Source organism: Falco biarmicus, chromosome 1 (genome assembly GCF_023638135.1).
Source record: "Falco biarmicus isolate bFalBia1 chromosome 1, bFalBia1.pri, whole genome shotgun sequence".
NCBI lineage: Eukaryota > Metazoa > Chordata > Aves > Falconiformes > Falconidae > Falco > Falco biarmicus.
In genome coordinates, this window is record NC_079288.1 from 21,712,977 (window position 1) to 21,728,556 (window position 15,580).

General features: G+C 55.8%; 1 protein-coding gene and 1 long non-coding RNA gene across 2 annotated transcripts in view; one reads left to right on the forward strand and one right to left on the reverse strand.

Annotated features, from left to right (window-relative positions):
• Window positions 1-4,867, forward strand: LOC130154647 (uncharacterized). The gene is made up of 2 exons (XR_008823804.1): window positions 1-763; window positions 2,100-4,867. It is a non-coding gene; the product is annotated as an uncharacterized LOC130154647 (long non-coding RNA).
• The window catches only part of SH2B2 (SH2B adaptor protein 2), a 26,113-nt gene continuing 14,008 nt past the window's right edge, over window positions 3,476-15,580 (reverse strand). Inside the window, exons 4-10 of the mRNA XM_056350773.1 lie at window positions 14,798-14,899; window positions 10,795-10,886; window positions 8,573-8,667; window positions 7,852-8,034; window positions 7,545-7,738; window positions 6,632-6,803; window positions 3,476-6,207 (exon numbers count right to left, since the gene is read on the reverse strand). Of these exons, the coding sequence (XP_056206748.1) occupies window positions 5,894-6,207; window positions 6,632-6,803; window positions 7,545-7,738; window positions 7,852-8,034; window positions 8,573-8,667; window positions 10,795-10,886; window positions 14,798-14,899 (1,152 nt within the window). The 3' untranslated portion in view covers window positions 3,476-5,893. The remainder of the gene's footprint in view (window positions 6,208-6,631; window positions 6,804-7,544; window positions 7,739-7,851; window positions 8,035-8,572; window positions 8,668-10,794; window positions 10,887-14,797; window positions 14,900-15,580) is intronic.

Consider the following 15,580-nt stretch of genomic DNA (forward strand, 5'->3'; position numbering starts at 1 on the left):
GCCCGGCCTGCGGGGCTGCCGCGGCCTGTCATGGCGGCGGGGCCTGCCCGCGGGGGCCGGGCCCGGGCTGGGGCAGCGCCGCTGCGTGCCGGGCTCCGGCGGGGTCGCGGCCCCCCGGAGCTGTGCTGCCTGGAGCTTCGGCATCCCCCGACCCCTCAGGCGCGTCCTCCAGCCCACAGCGAGTGCAGCCCGTTCCCCAGGCAGCTGTGGCATCTGCCGCGCTCAGGGCCCAGCCCCTGACAGCAGGGCCCTGAGGAGGGCGAAAATGCTGCGCGTTCCGCCCTGGCACCTTCAGCCCTTCCAAATCCCTTCGCTGTGACGGTGAAATCGATACGAGACTTCCTAGTGCCTCCCCGGCAGGCTGCCTGCGCCATCTGTTCGTGTCACTTCGGTGATTAACCAGCGCTGCCCGTAGGCTTTGTCTGTTGACGGTGATGTACGGCAGCGCCATTCCCCACGGCACGGCCTTGCCAGGCGCTGGGAGGGGTGGGCAGGTATCCAGGGGACACGTCGCGCTCTCTGCGTTTGTATTCACAGCTGGGTTTTGCAGGAACGGGGCCTGGACCAGCTGAGGGCTTCTACACCCAGATCCATGCTTGCCTGATGGGGCCAGAGGAAGCCACGAGCGGGGAAGAGGAGCTGGAGCTGGCTGCGGTACAGGCTTCTTCTGCAAGCCAAATGTCTCGTCAAGCCGCTGTGGCCCCACAGAAATGGCATGGCATATGCTGAGGCTGTGTGTGCATCAGAGAATTAGCTAGTAAAGGTCAGCTGCAATGGAAGAGGGGCATAAGCCTTTGTGTAGTTTATGGAGATAAGCTGGAGCGGTGAAGTAGGGCTCTGGGTTGTAGACAGCTTCGTGCTATGCATGTGGAGAGGGTGAAAGAAAGGGGAACAGAGAGGTTGGGAATTGCTCCTTCTGAGATTTATGGGGCATTTGTATGAATTTATTAAGCCCTTATGCTCTTCCCTCTTCCGTGAAGAAAATCAGAGCTGATCCTCAGGTTCAGCCCTGTGTTTACAAAAGACTTTTCAACCTCTATGGTTGCTATGGAAATCACACTAGTTTATGCCTCGTGTTTGTCTTACCAACCTGATTTGTAAAAGAATGGTGTGAATTTAGTGTTGGCTGAGTTCCCAGCTGGCTGTGCTGGCCCTGAAAGACATCCTTGCAGTTGCAGGCCTGGCTGGAGCAATGCAAACAGCTTCCCCCATGCTGTCTGCCAGCTCACAAGCTCCTGTGCCCATGGCTCTCGCAGCCTTGGGTCCTTTTCAGCCCAACACGACAGAAACCAGGCAGTGCCAGCCTGCGCTCAGCTCCATTTGCAGGGGCTGGGGGCAGGTACCTGCCCCTGTCTCGTCTCAGTGACTGCAAAACGGGTTTGAGAAGCAGAGCTGCTGCAGATCAGTTGAGTTTCCTCTCCCTTCTGCTCTGCTGAGTGCTGAGCACAACACAGACCAGTTTAGCTCCCTAGTTACCCCGTTTCTTCCTCCTTGCTGTCACGGCCACCTCTCCAAAACACAGCTTCCAAACATGGGGGTGTGAGTGATGAGCTGTCAGGTTTCAGCCCTCTCATGCCAGTCCCCACAGGAGGAAAGCAGAATAGCAGCCGTGCCTGCAGACATTGTGACAGCCCGAGGGCTGCAGGGAGCAGCTGGGCAGCTTGATTCTCTTGCTTGAAGTGTGGCTTGCGCCAGAGACAGCTCATAGCCCTGGGAAACAGCAGGCAGTTGCCTGTTATCCAACAAAGCCCACGCAAACACCATGGGGAAAGAGACCTGGGAGCATTTCATTCTCAAACTACATTGGTGCAGACTCTTGATGTATTATGCACGTTATTACTTTTAAAACATACCTATCTTAGAGGACGGGGGACATGGATGGACAAGACTGTTACTTGGGTCATATAAAAATAGAAAGTATTTAATCATGCCGTTTAAAAACACAAAGCCCATGAAATCAGAGTGCTGGCCTGGGAACTGGGCTTACTGGGGACAAGGGATTTGCATTAGAACAGGAAAGTGTTTTCATAGTTCAGTGCAAACCAAACAACAAAATTCAGCTCCCTGATCCGTACCAAAGCAGCTCATTTGTGTTTCAGAGCAAAGGCAGCCTGAGCAGTTTTCCTAGCAAAGGGATCCTTCTGGAAGCACCGTAAGCCTTTGCTGAGAAAAACGCTGCATGTCAAGCAGAAGCAGCCACGGACAGCTCAAACATCAGCCAGCGTGAAACGTGGGAGGCTGTGCTGCTGAAATCCCTTTGCATTTTTGCCCTTTTCATACTGTTCGCCAGGATGCAGCTCAGAGCCAGCATCCTCACAGACCAGTCCTGCTCTGTCCCCAGGCAGAGGGCATCGCTGGCACGCGATCCAGCCCAGCCCACATGCTGAGGCTGCTTTCCCCTTGTTTCACTACTAGATCTCTGTGTTTGATGCAACGAGCTGTTGCATCCTGCCTCTGCCCTCCCAGGAACCCTGTGAAAGGAAAAGAAAGCATGTTTTCCAGCAAGACTAATGCTGTAATTAGTCGATTTGTTAATACGCTGAGGTGTGAACAGCTTATGGTGAGGCAGGAGGAGCGGCTGTCCTGCAGGCACAGCCCTCAGTGCCTGCCTTGCGGGCAACGAAGGAGGCCATACGGAGGGGCTGTCACCTCCCCAGCTGGCCAGCTCCTGATGGATGAGCTCTCTAGGACCAGTGAACAGGCTCTGGAGACTTTTGGGGAGGGAATGTTTTTTGTGAATGGATCGTAACACAACCGTGGCCTGATTACAGAGCTGAGCAGCTTCCTCCACCCCACCCCCCCAAGCCATGTGTTAGCTGTGTCTGGAAGCCGTGTCTGTCACGCTGCTTAGCTGTGACAGTACAGTCTGGGACAACATACCGGTTTTCCCGGGGGATCCTCAGCAGAAGAGAAAACACTAGAAAGATACACAACAGGAGTGTGAGGCACCACCTCCCAGGAGAAATGAAGGCATAGGAGGGGGGAATGACATGCTACAGGGAACTAACTCGGCTGCTGGGAGATGCTAGCACAGGCCTTTGGCAAGAGAGGTCCATCTTCACACCCCAGGGCTGCCAATCCATTATTATCAGCGCTGCTTCAAGGATGGAGGCATTCCGACTTGCGCCACTGACAAACCAGACAAAGAAAATAGACTGGGAGGAGAAGAAACCCTGCCCTGCACAGCCTGGACCCATCATCCACCCCCCTCTGCTCAGCAGTGAGAAAAATACCCACTCCATCCTCAGCACACTCCATGGCGCAGAGGCAGTTTGAGCCCAGCCCCAGCTGCCTCGAGAGAGCCATGAGGTCTACACCCATGCAACACGACAGCATCTTCATTCTCTCTTTTTTCTTTCCACGCCCCCTGCCATGTTGTAAATCCACCAAAGCCCCAAGTTCATGTGCTTTCTTTTGCAAGTGATTTTATTTTAAAATTGTAGCTTGAGTTCTCCATTTGTTTAACAAGTCCCTCCCCCTTTTAAATAAAATTAATTTATTCTACAGAACAGTAAACTCTTCCAGACTCTTCCCTATTTACAAATTAACATTTTTGCTTGCAGATCATTGCTTCCCCCTCCTTTTCCTATCCTGTGACACAGAAGGTGAAAAATCAGCCAACATCTGAAGGTTTGTAAGGCAGTGCTCCCATCCACAACCACACGGCTTGCTGGGACCTCAGTGAAGAACAAGAGTGATGATGTCTGTGCTGCAACCAGAGGTACACCACCCCCCGCAAGCCCCCGCATTCATGAGTGTGAAGGCAGCAGGTCCATGTTCAGCCCATCCAAGAGCATCTGGCCTCTCCCTGTTGCATGGGCTCCTCCATGTGCTGAACACAGCTCCTCCTGTGCTGAACAGGGAGAAATACTCCTGCCAGAGCAAACTGCTCCTCCTGCCCTCTGATAGGCCATGCATTTAGGGATAAGGCAGCATTTGCTGCAGGAATGAGATCCACCAGCCCTTGTCTCACACACCCATGGGGCAGAAAGGCAGCTTTTACACAGCAGGAAGAGGCAAGGAGCCTTGGAGACACCTTCCCTGCCCTCTTGAAGTAGGAGAGACAAGTGACTCCAGCACTGGGGACATGCTTTGCTAGCTCAGGAAAGGCGGCACCCCCCCAAAAAAGAAAAATAATAATTTGACTCAACTCAAAACTCCAGGCAAATTCAAGGGGTTTTGAGCTAGGTTGTAGCGTGGCTCATACCTCTCTGCACTAAGTGGTAACTTTTAGCTGGGTACCATAGAGTCTTCTCTACCTGGAGACCTATCCAGACACTTCAAAGCCACCTCACTCAGGTCCTGCTAGCACTCTCACCCAGGCCTGGCAGCCACCTGAGGAGCCAGAAGTCCTGGTGATGGGTAAGACAAGCTGCAACGAGGCGAACCAAGAGAGATGTGCAAGCACTCTGCAGGCAAAGCTGCCCCTTCAGGTCTCCAGCCGCACACGAGGCACACAACCCTGTAAGCAGCCTGGCCTGTAAAACCACCCTAAGGGCTTCAGTGACCTGGAGGAAAAGCATCGACAACATAGTGCGTACTTGGCCAACAGTGGGGTTCTGCTCTGTGCTCCCTTCCAGGGCTCGCCTCCACCAGGGGAACCCCCTTTTCCTGCTATAGGTGCAGGTGGCTGCATCAGTCTGTCGGAAAGCCACCAAAGAGCAGTGACCACTGCCTGGTCCTTCCTGGCAGCAGCGCTGCTGCAGCCCTTGCTGGCAGGGTTCTGCATCTGCCGGGGGCAGGGGGGGGATTTCAGCCATCGGCAAGGGCACTCCTGCCTGCCCCTCCACGGAGGCTGGCTGTTCACCTACCTGGCAGCAGGGCCGTTCCCTTTGCTCTGCCTGGGCATTTCTATTTCTCAAAATAATAATAAAAAAAACAACAACCACCACCACCTTCAATAGCATCTACTGAAGATGCAGTGCTTTCATTCCCAGGAACCCAGCTGAGCACCTGCAGGGCAAGGCTGCCCCTCACCTCCAGACACAGCCCTTGGCCTCTATCTGACCCCCCACCCCCATCCCCAATGACTAACAAACAACTGGTGCAAAGTGGGGGTGTTTTCATCTTTTTTTCAAGGTTTGCCTTGAGCAATGGAAAATATTGCCTAGGTGCGGCAGAGAGAAGGCAGAAGGCTGAGCAGATGCCCTTGCAGAGAGCTTAGGTTTTGAAGAAGCAAGGAAGAGAGGGAGGAAGAAAGGGGTTATTCAGGTACTCTCTAGGTACAGCAAGGAGAGAAAGAACAAAGGAACAGAAAAGGCAGGACAGTAGGAAAAAAAACTTTCCTCAAATGCAATTCATTAAGCTTTGGAAAAAGCCTTCTCCTGGCAGAGGGTGGGAAATGCATGCCCCGAAGGGAGCCTGAAAAAAAAGCCTCTGCTCAGGGATCTGCTAGTTCCGTGGTCATCCTGAAATGCCAGAGCCCCTCAGCAGCTGGTTTGTGGGGCAATGGTGCCAGAAGGGACGTTGGCCACGCTGGGCTCTAACCCCAGAGGGGACGTGCTGAGCTGCTTTGGCTGGAGGACAGAGCCTGTCACAGCTTCAGGCTGCCATCCCACGAGGGGCATCCCTGGGGAGGAGATGCAGGGAGCCTCGCTTGGCCCCCGGACAGATCCTGGTCCAGGAGGGAAGGAGAAGAGGCTGCAAGCTCCAAAATGGCACTGATGCTTTCAGCCTCCCAACCCCCCAGCAATGCCCCAACCGTGGGGCTGGTGCTGGGTCCAGCTGGGACATCACCCGCTGCTGACACGGCTCCCAGAAGCAGCAGGGAATGAGAAGCACATCCCGGCTGGGTTGCTGGTGGTGGCAGGAGGAGGTGGCGAGGCTGGTGCAGTGGTGAGAGGCACAGGTGCCCTGCATCCCCCCCACCACCCAGCCCTCGGGCATGGGGGGCTCAGTAGAAAGAGTATTGGTTTTCCACCGCCCGGGTCCGGCTCCGGGCACTGTCAGCCTCATGGTAATCCTCGGCACTGGTGGCAGGGGGCTCCGGCCGGCGCTCGGCACTGTCGCTGCGGCTCCGGGGGCCCAGGGCACCCTCCAGGCGGTGGTAGGGTGCGGGGACGGTGACAGCAGGGGCCATGGCCACCCCCTCAGTGGGCGGCGGGGCTGGTGGACCGGTGGGTGCTGTGCTGCAGAAGTAGTGTGGAGGTGGCAGGTCGACCCGGCAGCCTGGTGGCTGGGACACAAGGGCTGGCGGGGGGCTGGCATCTGCAAGGGAGACAGAAACTTGACCCCTCCAATGTTGCCTGGGGGCTTAGCCCCTGCCCCTCCCTTGCCAGCACCTTTCTGTGCCCACCCTCTCCATCCCTGACTGTGTCCTCCCGCAATGCCCCTTGCCCACCCTCTCCCAGCAAACCAAGATGCTCCGAGCCCTTCAGACCCCTCTGCTCCTCTCCTGCCCAAGCCAGGGGGCTGACACCCACAGCCAGGGACATATGGGTCACCCCAGTACAGCCCTGCTGCTGCGTGGTCCTTCCCGCCCATCTCCAGCGGGGATAATGCCCACTTTGGTGGGTCTCCAGAGCCATGCACATTGGCACGGGCACAGCTTTAAGGGAGGGGGGATCCCAGGAATCAGTCCCTTTTAGGTCCACGCAAGATCCCTGCCCATCCCAACCCAACCTCCACCTACCAGGCAGCGGGCTCTGGGCCACAACGTAGCTGCGGAGGGTGATGTCGGCCGCGCCGCCCGACTCCAGGGGAATGGGGTGCGTGTGGAAATGGCGCAGCATGTCGAAGATGGTCTGGAACCAGAGGTGCTGCACGTGGCACTGCCCGCTCTCGTTCAGTGACAGGCGGAGGTGCTGCAAATGCAGGGGGGCAGCAGGTGAGCTGGGGACTGCAAGGGTCACTCTTGCAATCAGCAGAAGGAGCCACCTCCGTCAGTCCAGGGAGGTTTGCTCCTAATGTAGGACTTTTTTTCCCCCTGCCTGGATGGGAGGGTTTCCTGCTGCAGGCTGTTTCCTGCAAAATCCCACTCGCTGCAGCCCTAGAGGTTTGTCCCCTCCTGGTGAGGCACATCACAGCCAAAGAAGGGTGGGTGCAGCCCCAAGTCCTGGTGACACACAGCCTAGGGAAGCCCACAGCCCACCTGAACTGCATCTTGCAGAACAGGTGCCAAGATCAGGCAGTTACATCTCAACCCCTCACAGCATGTGCCCTCTGGTAGAAAAGGGACCCAGCAGAAAACTACATATAGGTTGGTTTTTTTTTATAGTGCATCTACATACATCAGGACATGGGGCAGATACGAAGAGGGCAGGGGATGAAGTACCAGGCTACGCTGGGCTTCTGTGGGGTATTGCCCAGAGGGCAAGCACTGATCCAGCTGGGGAAGTGCTGGAGGGGCTGGGCAGGCTGCTGAGGGCTCTTGGGAGACAGGGGTAGGTGGTCCCAAGGGATGCCCTGCCAGCATGCAGCTCCCCACAGAGCTTCGGGGTCACTGCATGGTGCCTGCTTGCTCAGAGCCCCAGCTGGGCAGGAATGAGCCCGGGGTGCGGGGCAGGGCTGGCACTGATATTCAGGGAGAAGCAGAGGACACCCACCTTGGCTTTCCCCTGGAAGTTGAAGGTCAGCACATACTCCCCTGGCCGTGTTTCGCTCTGCCGGATGACGAACAAGCCGTGGCTCCGGGCACCCCCAAAGAGAACCAGCTGAGCCGCCTTGATCCGTGAGAGAGTCCCATGGAACCAGGGGAAGTCTGAGAGGTTGATCTCTGCCTCAGCCTCACTGTCCTCCCCTGCCCGCAGGGACAGCAGGTTTTTAGGGAGCACCCGGACACTGCCCTCTCCCACCCCTTCCTCCTCTCCCTCTGTGCACCCCCAAGAGCGAGCGCATCCTGCATCCCAGTACCTGCGAGGTGCCCGCCAGCAGTGGGGGAGGACTCCAGCGTCTGCAGGAAGCTCTCCAGCGGGACATGGGTGAGGAGCTCCCCCAGGGAGTCCCTGCCCCGGCCGTGGGGCGCAGGGATGGTGGTGGCCGTGCTGGTGTTGTGAGCACTGGGCAGGGCACATCTGTCTGGCAGCCTGGGCACATCTGGAAGGGAATTTGCAGAGGAATGGGCTCGTGGCTCAAGATCACACCCCATTGCTGGACAAGGCTGGGGCTGTCCTGCTCTGAAGGCGACAGCGTTGGAGCACCCTGGCTCTTGGAGACATCTCAGGGCTAGGTTATGGCTCTGCCTACAGCTTGGGGGACTCCCTTTCAGCCTGTGCTGGGTTTCCTTCCCCTGGTGCAACCGGGATGGGAGGCACAGATGTGTCTTGATTGGGCACAGAGGTGAGGGTGGGACTGTGCAGGCAGAGGCTGCTCGCTGGGACCCACAGACCTCAGTACCTGCAGACAGGGACTTGATTTTCTGCACATACCAGGACGGACAGAAGCCACCTCCCTGGGGCCAGGGCAAGCATGAGGAAGAGGAAGGCGATGGACAGAGGAAGATCCATCCTCACAGCACCTGCTCCAGGCTCCTTCCCTTTATCGCTGGCAGGATGTGGCCCCCTCCAAACCAGAGCTGGCACTCAGAGGCACCTACCCTCCCCGGTGGGTGTTTTTACCAGACTTTGGTCCTTACCATCAGCCAGGAACTCGCAGCTGCAGGAGGACACCCTGCCTGGCAGACAGGCTCCCTGCGCGCAGGACGCCAGCTCGATGTCATCCCCGCTGTCCCTGGGGGGTAGAGCACAGAGCAGACTGTCACGCACCAGCTGCCACACTGCAGACACGTATTGTGGCACTTCTGCTCACGGGCATGCAATGGGGACATAACCAAATGGAATTCCAGCTGTGAGCCAGCAGCCCACCCTGATGCTTCTCTCGGAGGGGCTGCCACGGACAGAAGCATCTGCAGCATCAGGAGGCAGCGTGGCTGGCAAGATAACATGGCTTTTGGGGCATGAGAAACCAGTGTGGGAGGGATTAAATCCCCAAAAGCCCTCACTACGTGGGTCATGCCGGTCGGTCCTAGCTGCAGTATTTTGCTGCAACCTTGCTGGTTTGGATGGAAATTTGTTACCTTGACTTTCAGTGCTTTGCAAGACATCTGTCTACACACACACTCCCACCACCGACCTTCACCCAAAAGCGCTTTCGCTTTTACCCTTTCCAAAGGAAACTACCAACCCACAGAAATTACATCCCTAAAAAGACACCAAAACCCCAAGCTGGGAAGCCCAGAACGTGACAGCGAGCGGGAACAGAGCAAGGGGGAGGCGCAGCAGCGCAGCCCCCACAGAGAGCATCCCTGCTGCCCAATGCCTGCTTGTGCACTTCAGCATCCTTCTTGCACAAGCCCCCTGACTTGCTCCACAGCCTATTTTTATCCAGGCTGCCTGGCACTGCCGGAGCTACCCCACACCACTCTGCTACTCTTGCTTAACGGCAGCCACGTGCACGCAGGCAGCGAGGAAGCGGCTGCGTTAGTGCTAAGGGCTCACGAGGGAGCTGCTGAATTATTTAGTGGCCAGTAAGTGAATCAGCCATTGGGAGTCATTCAGCTGCAGCCAGTTACAAACAAGAAGGGAGGAAGGAAACCAAAACCAACAGCGCTTTGCAGAAAAGCCAACGACGGGTGCTTGTACAGCATCTCCAGCACGCAGCCCTTGGCAAAAGCATCGGGAGCTGATTGAAAATTCGTTCTTGGCACCAAGCGTGTGTGTCGGTGTATTAAACAGCTCATTATTATTTGCTCTGGAGTTCATTATTATTTGCTTTACAGTCACATCCGGAGGCCAAAGCGGGGCTGTGCTGGGTGCTAAGCAAACATAAAAAGCTGGGAGGCTGCCAGTGGCAGAGCAAGGGGCTGCCGGTGGCTTCTGCAGCGGCTTGAGGCGAGCATGGCTGCGGTGCTTGGCTCTGGCTGGAAAACCAGTACTGAAACATGCAGTGGGGAAAAAAAGGGCCGTTTCCCAGCCTTGCCTCCATCAGCAGCCCAGCCTCAGCATCGCTTCTTGAATTATGCATTTAAAAAAACACACGCCAGTGAAAGCACCACAGATCTGGAGTGCATTAGCGCATCCTCCCTGCGAGATGCAGCCTCCACGGTGACTGACCCCGCAGCACCCAAACTGTACCTCCAGCAGAAGGGGGCAAAGGCAGCCCAGGGGCAGCTGCAGCCTCTTTAAGCTCCTGTTCCAGGTTTGCTGGAGGCTTTCACCTCTGCAAGCTTGGGCACCTTGTTTTTCCAAAACTATGCCAAGAAGGGCAGTGCCAGGGTTTCCCCGGAGCCCCTGGGCTGAGCCTGCCTCAGTCAGCTGAATGGTGGCAGCACCAGGCACACGAACCTCCCTAACACATGATCTCCTGCACAGATCGATGAAAAAGGAGATGAGGAATTTTGGCCAAGTTGTTGTCACTCCAATGACAGAGATAATACCACCGTCATAGAAACATAAATAAATCTATTTAGCCAGCAGAATCTTAAATATACCACAGATGCTGGACCTGAGGAAACCAAGGAAAATAGTTCAAATATGAAGTATAAAAGCTTCAGAAGGTGAGTGTTAGGAGCTTCCCACACGGAGGGCTGCATTCCCTGGTCACCTGCCTCTGCTGGGCTGTGGTGACGTGGAGCAGGAAAGGGTGAGGAAGCAGCCAGTGCTCCACGAGGCTGTACCTCTGACACACACAGGCTGCTAACTTTGCTTCCAGACTTCTGCTGGCGTGAGTCAGGGGCTTTCTGTAGCAATCCAGCTAGCAAAAATTGCATCAGGGGTAAAAACCCGTGCTCGGTGGCGAGGGCACCACAGCAGCAGCGAGCTCGGTCCCCACACAGCACCTTCCTCCAGCAAGCCTTACCCGGGGTCGATGCAGTCCTGGATATCTGCCACCCAGGAGTGCTTCTGCAGGGAGTCGATGGTCTCCAGGATGTACTCGGCCCCGTTCTCTACCTGCAGGCAATTTGGTACACTGTCAGGCTGTGCCGGGGTCGTGCCACCCACCCCAAGGCAAAGCACACCCCGTAACCCAGCCGGACCCCCACATTCACCTGCTGCTACTAAACAGCCCCTTGGCTGAGCAGGAGACAAGCGCCCCATCGCCTGCCAGTAAAGGGCTGCCGAGGGGTGACCTGGAGAGATGCTTTGGTACATCCAAGGGTGACCCCTGACCGAAGCTGGGGCTTGCAGGAAAACCCCCACCCTACCATTACCAACAAGCGTAGCACAAGGTTTTTACAGCCTCCGTGACAAACCGACACCTGGCTGGGGGCGTCAGGGGTGCATGGCACCAGCACAGACAGCATCCCCCGCTTCTGGGGTGCCTCAGTGTCTCCCAGAAACTAGTTCTGCACAGGCAGAGCAGAAGCCATGCTGCTCTCCGCCCCAAGATCCTGCCAGACCCCTAAGCCCAGGAGTTCAAAACATCTGTTATCTTTTCTGCCTACCGGTCCATGAGGTTTCTGATCTCTGATTGCAACAGGGTGGATGAGAAAGCCACTCCAAAAATAAAGAAAAAAAAAAAAGAAAGAAAAAAAAAAATCAGGATGCAAAAAAGCCTCCAAAGTTGCAAGCCCAAAGGGGCTGGGCCTTTCTGGGGCCAGAGAGAACCCAGAAGCCCCGTAACACCAACAGAGCAGTGGGTCTCAGAAGCCGCACCGCGTGATGCTGTGTGCCTCTGGCACGTTTCCCTGCATCCCTCACGGACCCCTTACACATCATGTTCCCAAGCTGGCGAAGCAGCCCTGACTCTGGGAGGGTATCACATTGCCAGCTGAGACAACCTCCCAGCAAATTAAATTAATCACAAACAACTGAATCACTGTCCTGAAAATAAGTCGGGCATGCAGGGAGCTGGGGCTGAGCAGCAGCCTGCTCCCCTGCTGCAGCCCAGGGCTGTGCATGGGTGATCCTGCCCCGAGCAGAGGTGGAGGGGAGCAAAGACACCCCCCGGTTTTGTTTAACCAGAGCAAAGGAGCCTTTCTGGCTTTCTGAGGGCAATGCACATAGCCGGCGTGGGAGACAGGGCTGCTCTCTCATGCAGAGCATGACAGCAAGTGAAGCATGTGCAGGGCTTGGGTATTTTGCAAGTGCCTGCTTGTGCAATGGAAAAATTGTCTGTACTTTGTGTCTGATGGGCAGTGGGGACGTTCTGCCTGCTAATTTTTAGGCAACGTGGCAGAAACTGTTCCAGCATAGCCTCCCTGAACACGGCAGGGGCTTTTCCACCTATCGTAACCTGTCAGAGTGCAGCATGTCGCGTGTGAAGGTTGCGATCGGGCTCCACATCAGCCCTTTACGCAGGAAGGCAGCAGAGAAACGGTGGCACCCAGCTCCCTTTCTTACTCCTAATCTATAACTCCAGCATCAAGGGGTGCTTCACCCCCTCTGCGAGCGCAGCCAGCAAAGGGGCAGTGGAAGAGAGCGGCAAGATGTCCTGGAAAGAAGGGCCAGGGCAGAAAATGAGCTACAAATAATAAAGGGTGTTGGTGACAGAGGAAAAGCATCCTGTGCTGACAGCTGGGAGGGGAGGGTGAAGTCTGGCTGGAGCAGCAGGAGAGGGGCTCACGCTGCCCCCACTCACTGAAGGATCGATTGCAATCAATTAACCCTGCAGCAGGGCAAGCACCCTGGGCAGAACGGGGCAGGAGCAGGAGGGTACCTGGTAAATCAGGCATTTTCAGACCATCAGGGTTTGGAACATTCCCTGGGGTAATTAAAGAAATGGCTGAAGCAATCACAGAGTGGTGGGAGTGGAGAGAGCACGTCTGACTCCACAAGATGGGAAGAGGGCAAGCCCAGAGTCCTGCTCCAGCAGCCGGAGAAGCCAACCCTCCACAGGCACCCAGGAAGAACCCTGGAGCCAAACCCCCCCAGCAGGGATCTGCCATGACCAAACCCTGTTAAACCCATCTGCTCATGCTCCTGACAGCCCCAGGGATGGGGAGCAGCAGTGTCACAGCCTTGGTGTTAGCCACGCTTCGGACACAGATGTCACACTCCAGCAAGCAGGGCAGCAAGACACGGATGAGATGAGACTTGCAAGGGGATCTAGAAAACACGATCAGAAGTAGCTGACGAGCCATATTGGAGGAGCAGTTATCGATGGTTAATGGGTTATTGATGGCTCACTGTCAAAGCCCAGGGATATGCTCAGAAGAAGCTCCTTCACGTCAAAGCCTCTCTGTGAGTGCTGCTCTTCAGTGATGCCTGGGACAAAAGCAAAGCGAGGATGCCTAATCGAGCCATGGATGACACCACGGTACAAGTGTGTTGGAGGATGAGGCCAGAATTCAAATGAACTTGCTGAAGCTGAGAAATGCTCGGTGGGAGAACAAGCCAAGAGCAGCCTCCAGCTGAAGGGCACACGGGTGAGCTCTGGGCTCACACCGATCGCCGTGGGCGGGTGGGCTGGGGAACTGCAACTCTGGAGCAGTTCTGCAAACAGCAACAAGGGGTTACACCAGCCCACAAGCTGTGTATGAGTCAACATCACCGTCGGGGTACGCAGCGAGCAACTGGATCAACTTGGGCTGGATAAAGAGGAAGAAGAAAGGAGAAGCAATCAAAGGAGAAGCAATCCTTCCCATCCACTCCTGGCCATGGCACCACGTATGCTTTGGGGCATTCTCTCTCCAGAGCCCGCAAGGAAAGCAAGGAGGACCTTGGGCAAGTCAGTCTGGAGAAGGTGCATGAGGCTGGCCTTTGAGGCACAGAAGACAGCAGCTGCATTAGCCTCCATGTCCATGGTGGCCACCAGCAGCAGCTGAGGTTGAGGCTGAACAGCAGGAAGCCCTTGGGGCAGGGACGAAGCCCCAGAGGAGGCTGCCAGGAGAAGGTGTGAGACCTTTACAAGTAGCTTAGTTAGGTGGAAAGCGATTCCCCATGGGAACACGTGCCAGGGCCCAGCAGGCTACCAGGCGTGGGGGCTTTCATGAAGCCAGGCTCCATTTTCCATCTCCTCTGCTTTCACAGTTTTCTAAGCTTTTAAGCAGGTTCATTCAGCTGGGAAGCCCGGCCTCCCCATTCTGCCTTTGCCACACACTTTTAGGGAGAAGCATCAGGGAGAGAGGTGGTTTTTTAATAGAGGCAGAACACAGAATTCCTCAGAACGCTGGTGTTCCCCTACGTCCACGTGCTACCCCCCAGCCAGGCATGTCCAACAGCCCTGATGGAAAGCACAAGTCCACCAGCACCAACGGAGAGGCACAGCCTCATTAGCTGGAGGGAAATGCCATCTCCAACATGCCCATCATCACGGTGGCATGTCGTGCCCAGAGCTAGGACCCTGCGAAATTCAGCCCCGAGCTGCCACAACAGGCTACTGCCTTCCAGCCCAGCAGGAGAGAACCTTAAGCTAATTAATTGCATGATATGGAAAATTCTTTCTAGAGAGAAGCTTTCACTCTTTGCTCAGGCCCCCAGACTCGCACGGGGCGGCTGATGCCCAGGGCCTTGGTGGCCCTGCATAGCCATTCCCATCGCCCCATGGCAATGAAACCGTCACCACGTGCCCCCGATCCAGGGCAGCAGCAGCCACAAAACCAGGGGCAGCCTTGAAAGTGCAAATGAGAATGCTAATTTGACCCATCTCCTGGTGACACGGAGAAGCAAAACCCCAAGCCTGGCAAACAGCTTGATCCCAAAATACCTGGGCATCAGGTGGAGATGGTGTCATTTTGGATGGGGAGCAGAACCAGGGAGGGGAGGCACGGATCCTGGGGGGAGCATTAGTACTGTCAGCACAGCAGCTCCGAAAGCCAAGGCAACGAACCCCTGGGGGACTGAGCATCCCTGCAGCGGGGCTGGATGCGGGTGCAGATGGGATTCCATTGGGATACACGCTGCTGCCTCCCTGCTCTCACCTTTAGGACGAAGGTGTTGTCTTTGTCGGGCATCTCCAACGGCATGGTGGTGCGGACTTCGATGATGGCTGACAGCGGGATGCTCACCTTGGGTTTGGAAGCCTGGGAGAAGAAAAAAAAATGATTAAAAGAAATCGATAAATAAAAAAAGCCACTCAATTGAATCAAACTCTCCCGGGGGACGATGCAGCGTGGCTTTCAGAGGCAAGATCACAGCTCAGCCTGCATGGTTGTTACAGAGGGGGGAAAAAAAAAAGCAGCATTGATTTCCTTCATGTGCCTGATAACTCCACACTCTTCGAATTAAAGCGAGAGGTGGCCTGGTGGAAGATAGGGAGGTTAGTGCATTTAACTGCCAAACCTCTTCCTTGCTCCAGCGCAGGCTGATACGCCAGCTCTGCCAAGACCACTTATTTCTCTCCTTTTTAAACCCTCTCCCGATGTAGATACGCTGTGAGAGAATTGTGCTGTCTGACAGGGGATGCTGCCTCTGTGGAAAGCAGCCCAGGAAAACGCCCCGTTTATCCAGCGCAGGAGCAGCTTTTCAACCAAGAAGCTACAACACAGCCGCCTTAGCCATGCAGGGAATTTTAATTACATTAAAATAAAGAAAAATGAATTTCTCCCGGGGCCCCTGGCACCGCCAGAGCCTTGATGGGGGAGCAGGACCCGGTGCCTCCCACTCAAAATCTCTGCTGAGCAACAAATTCCCGAGATATTTGTTTTAATTGCGACAAATCCCCCCAAAGGAGCCTTCGGAGCTGCTTGCCAGAGCTGGTCCCC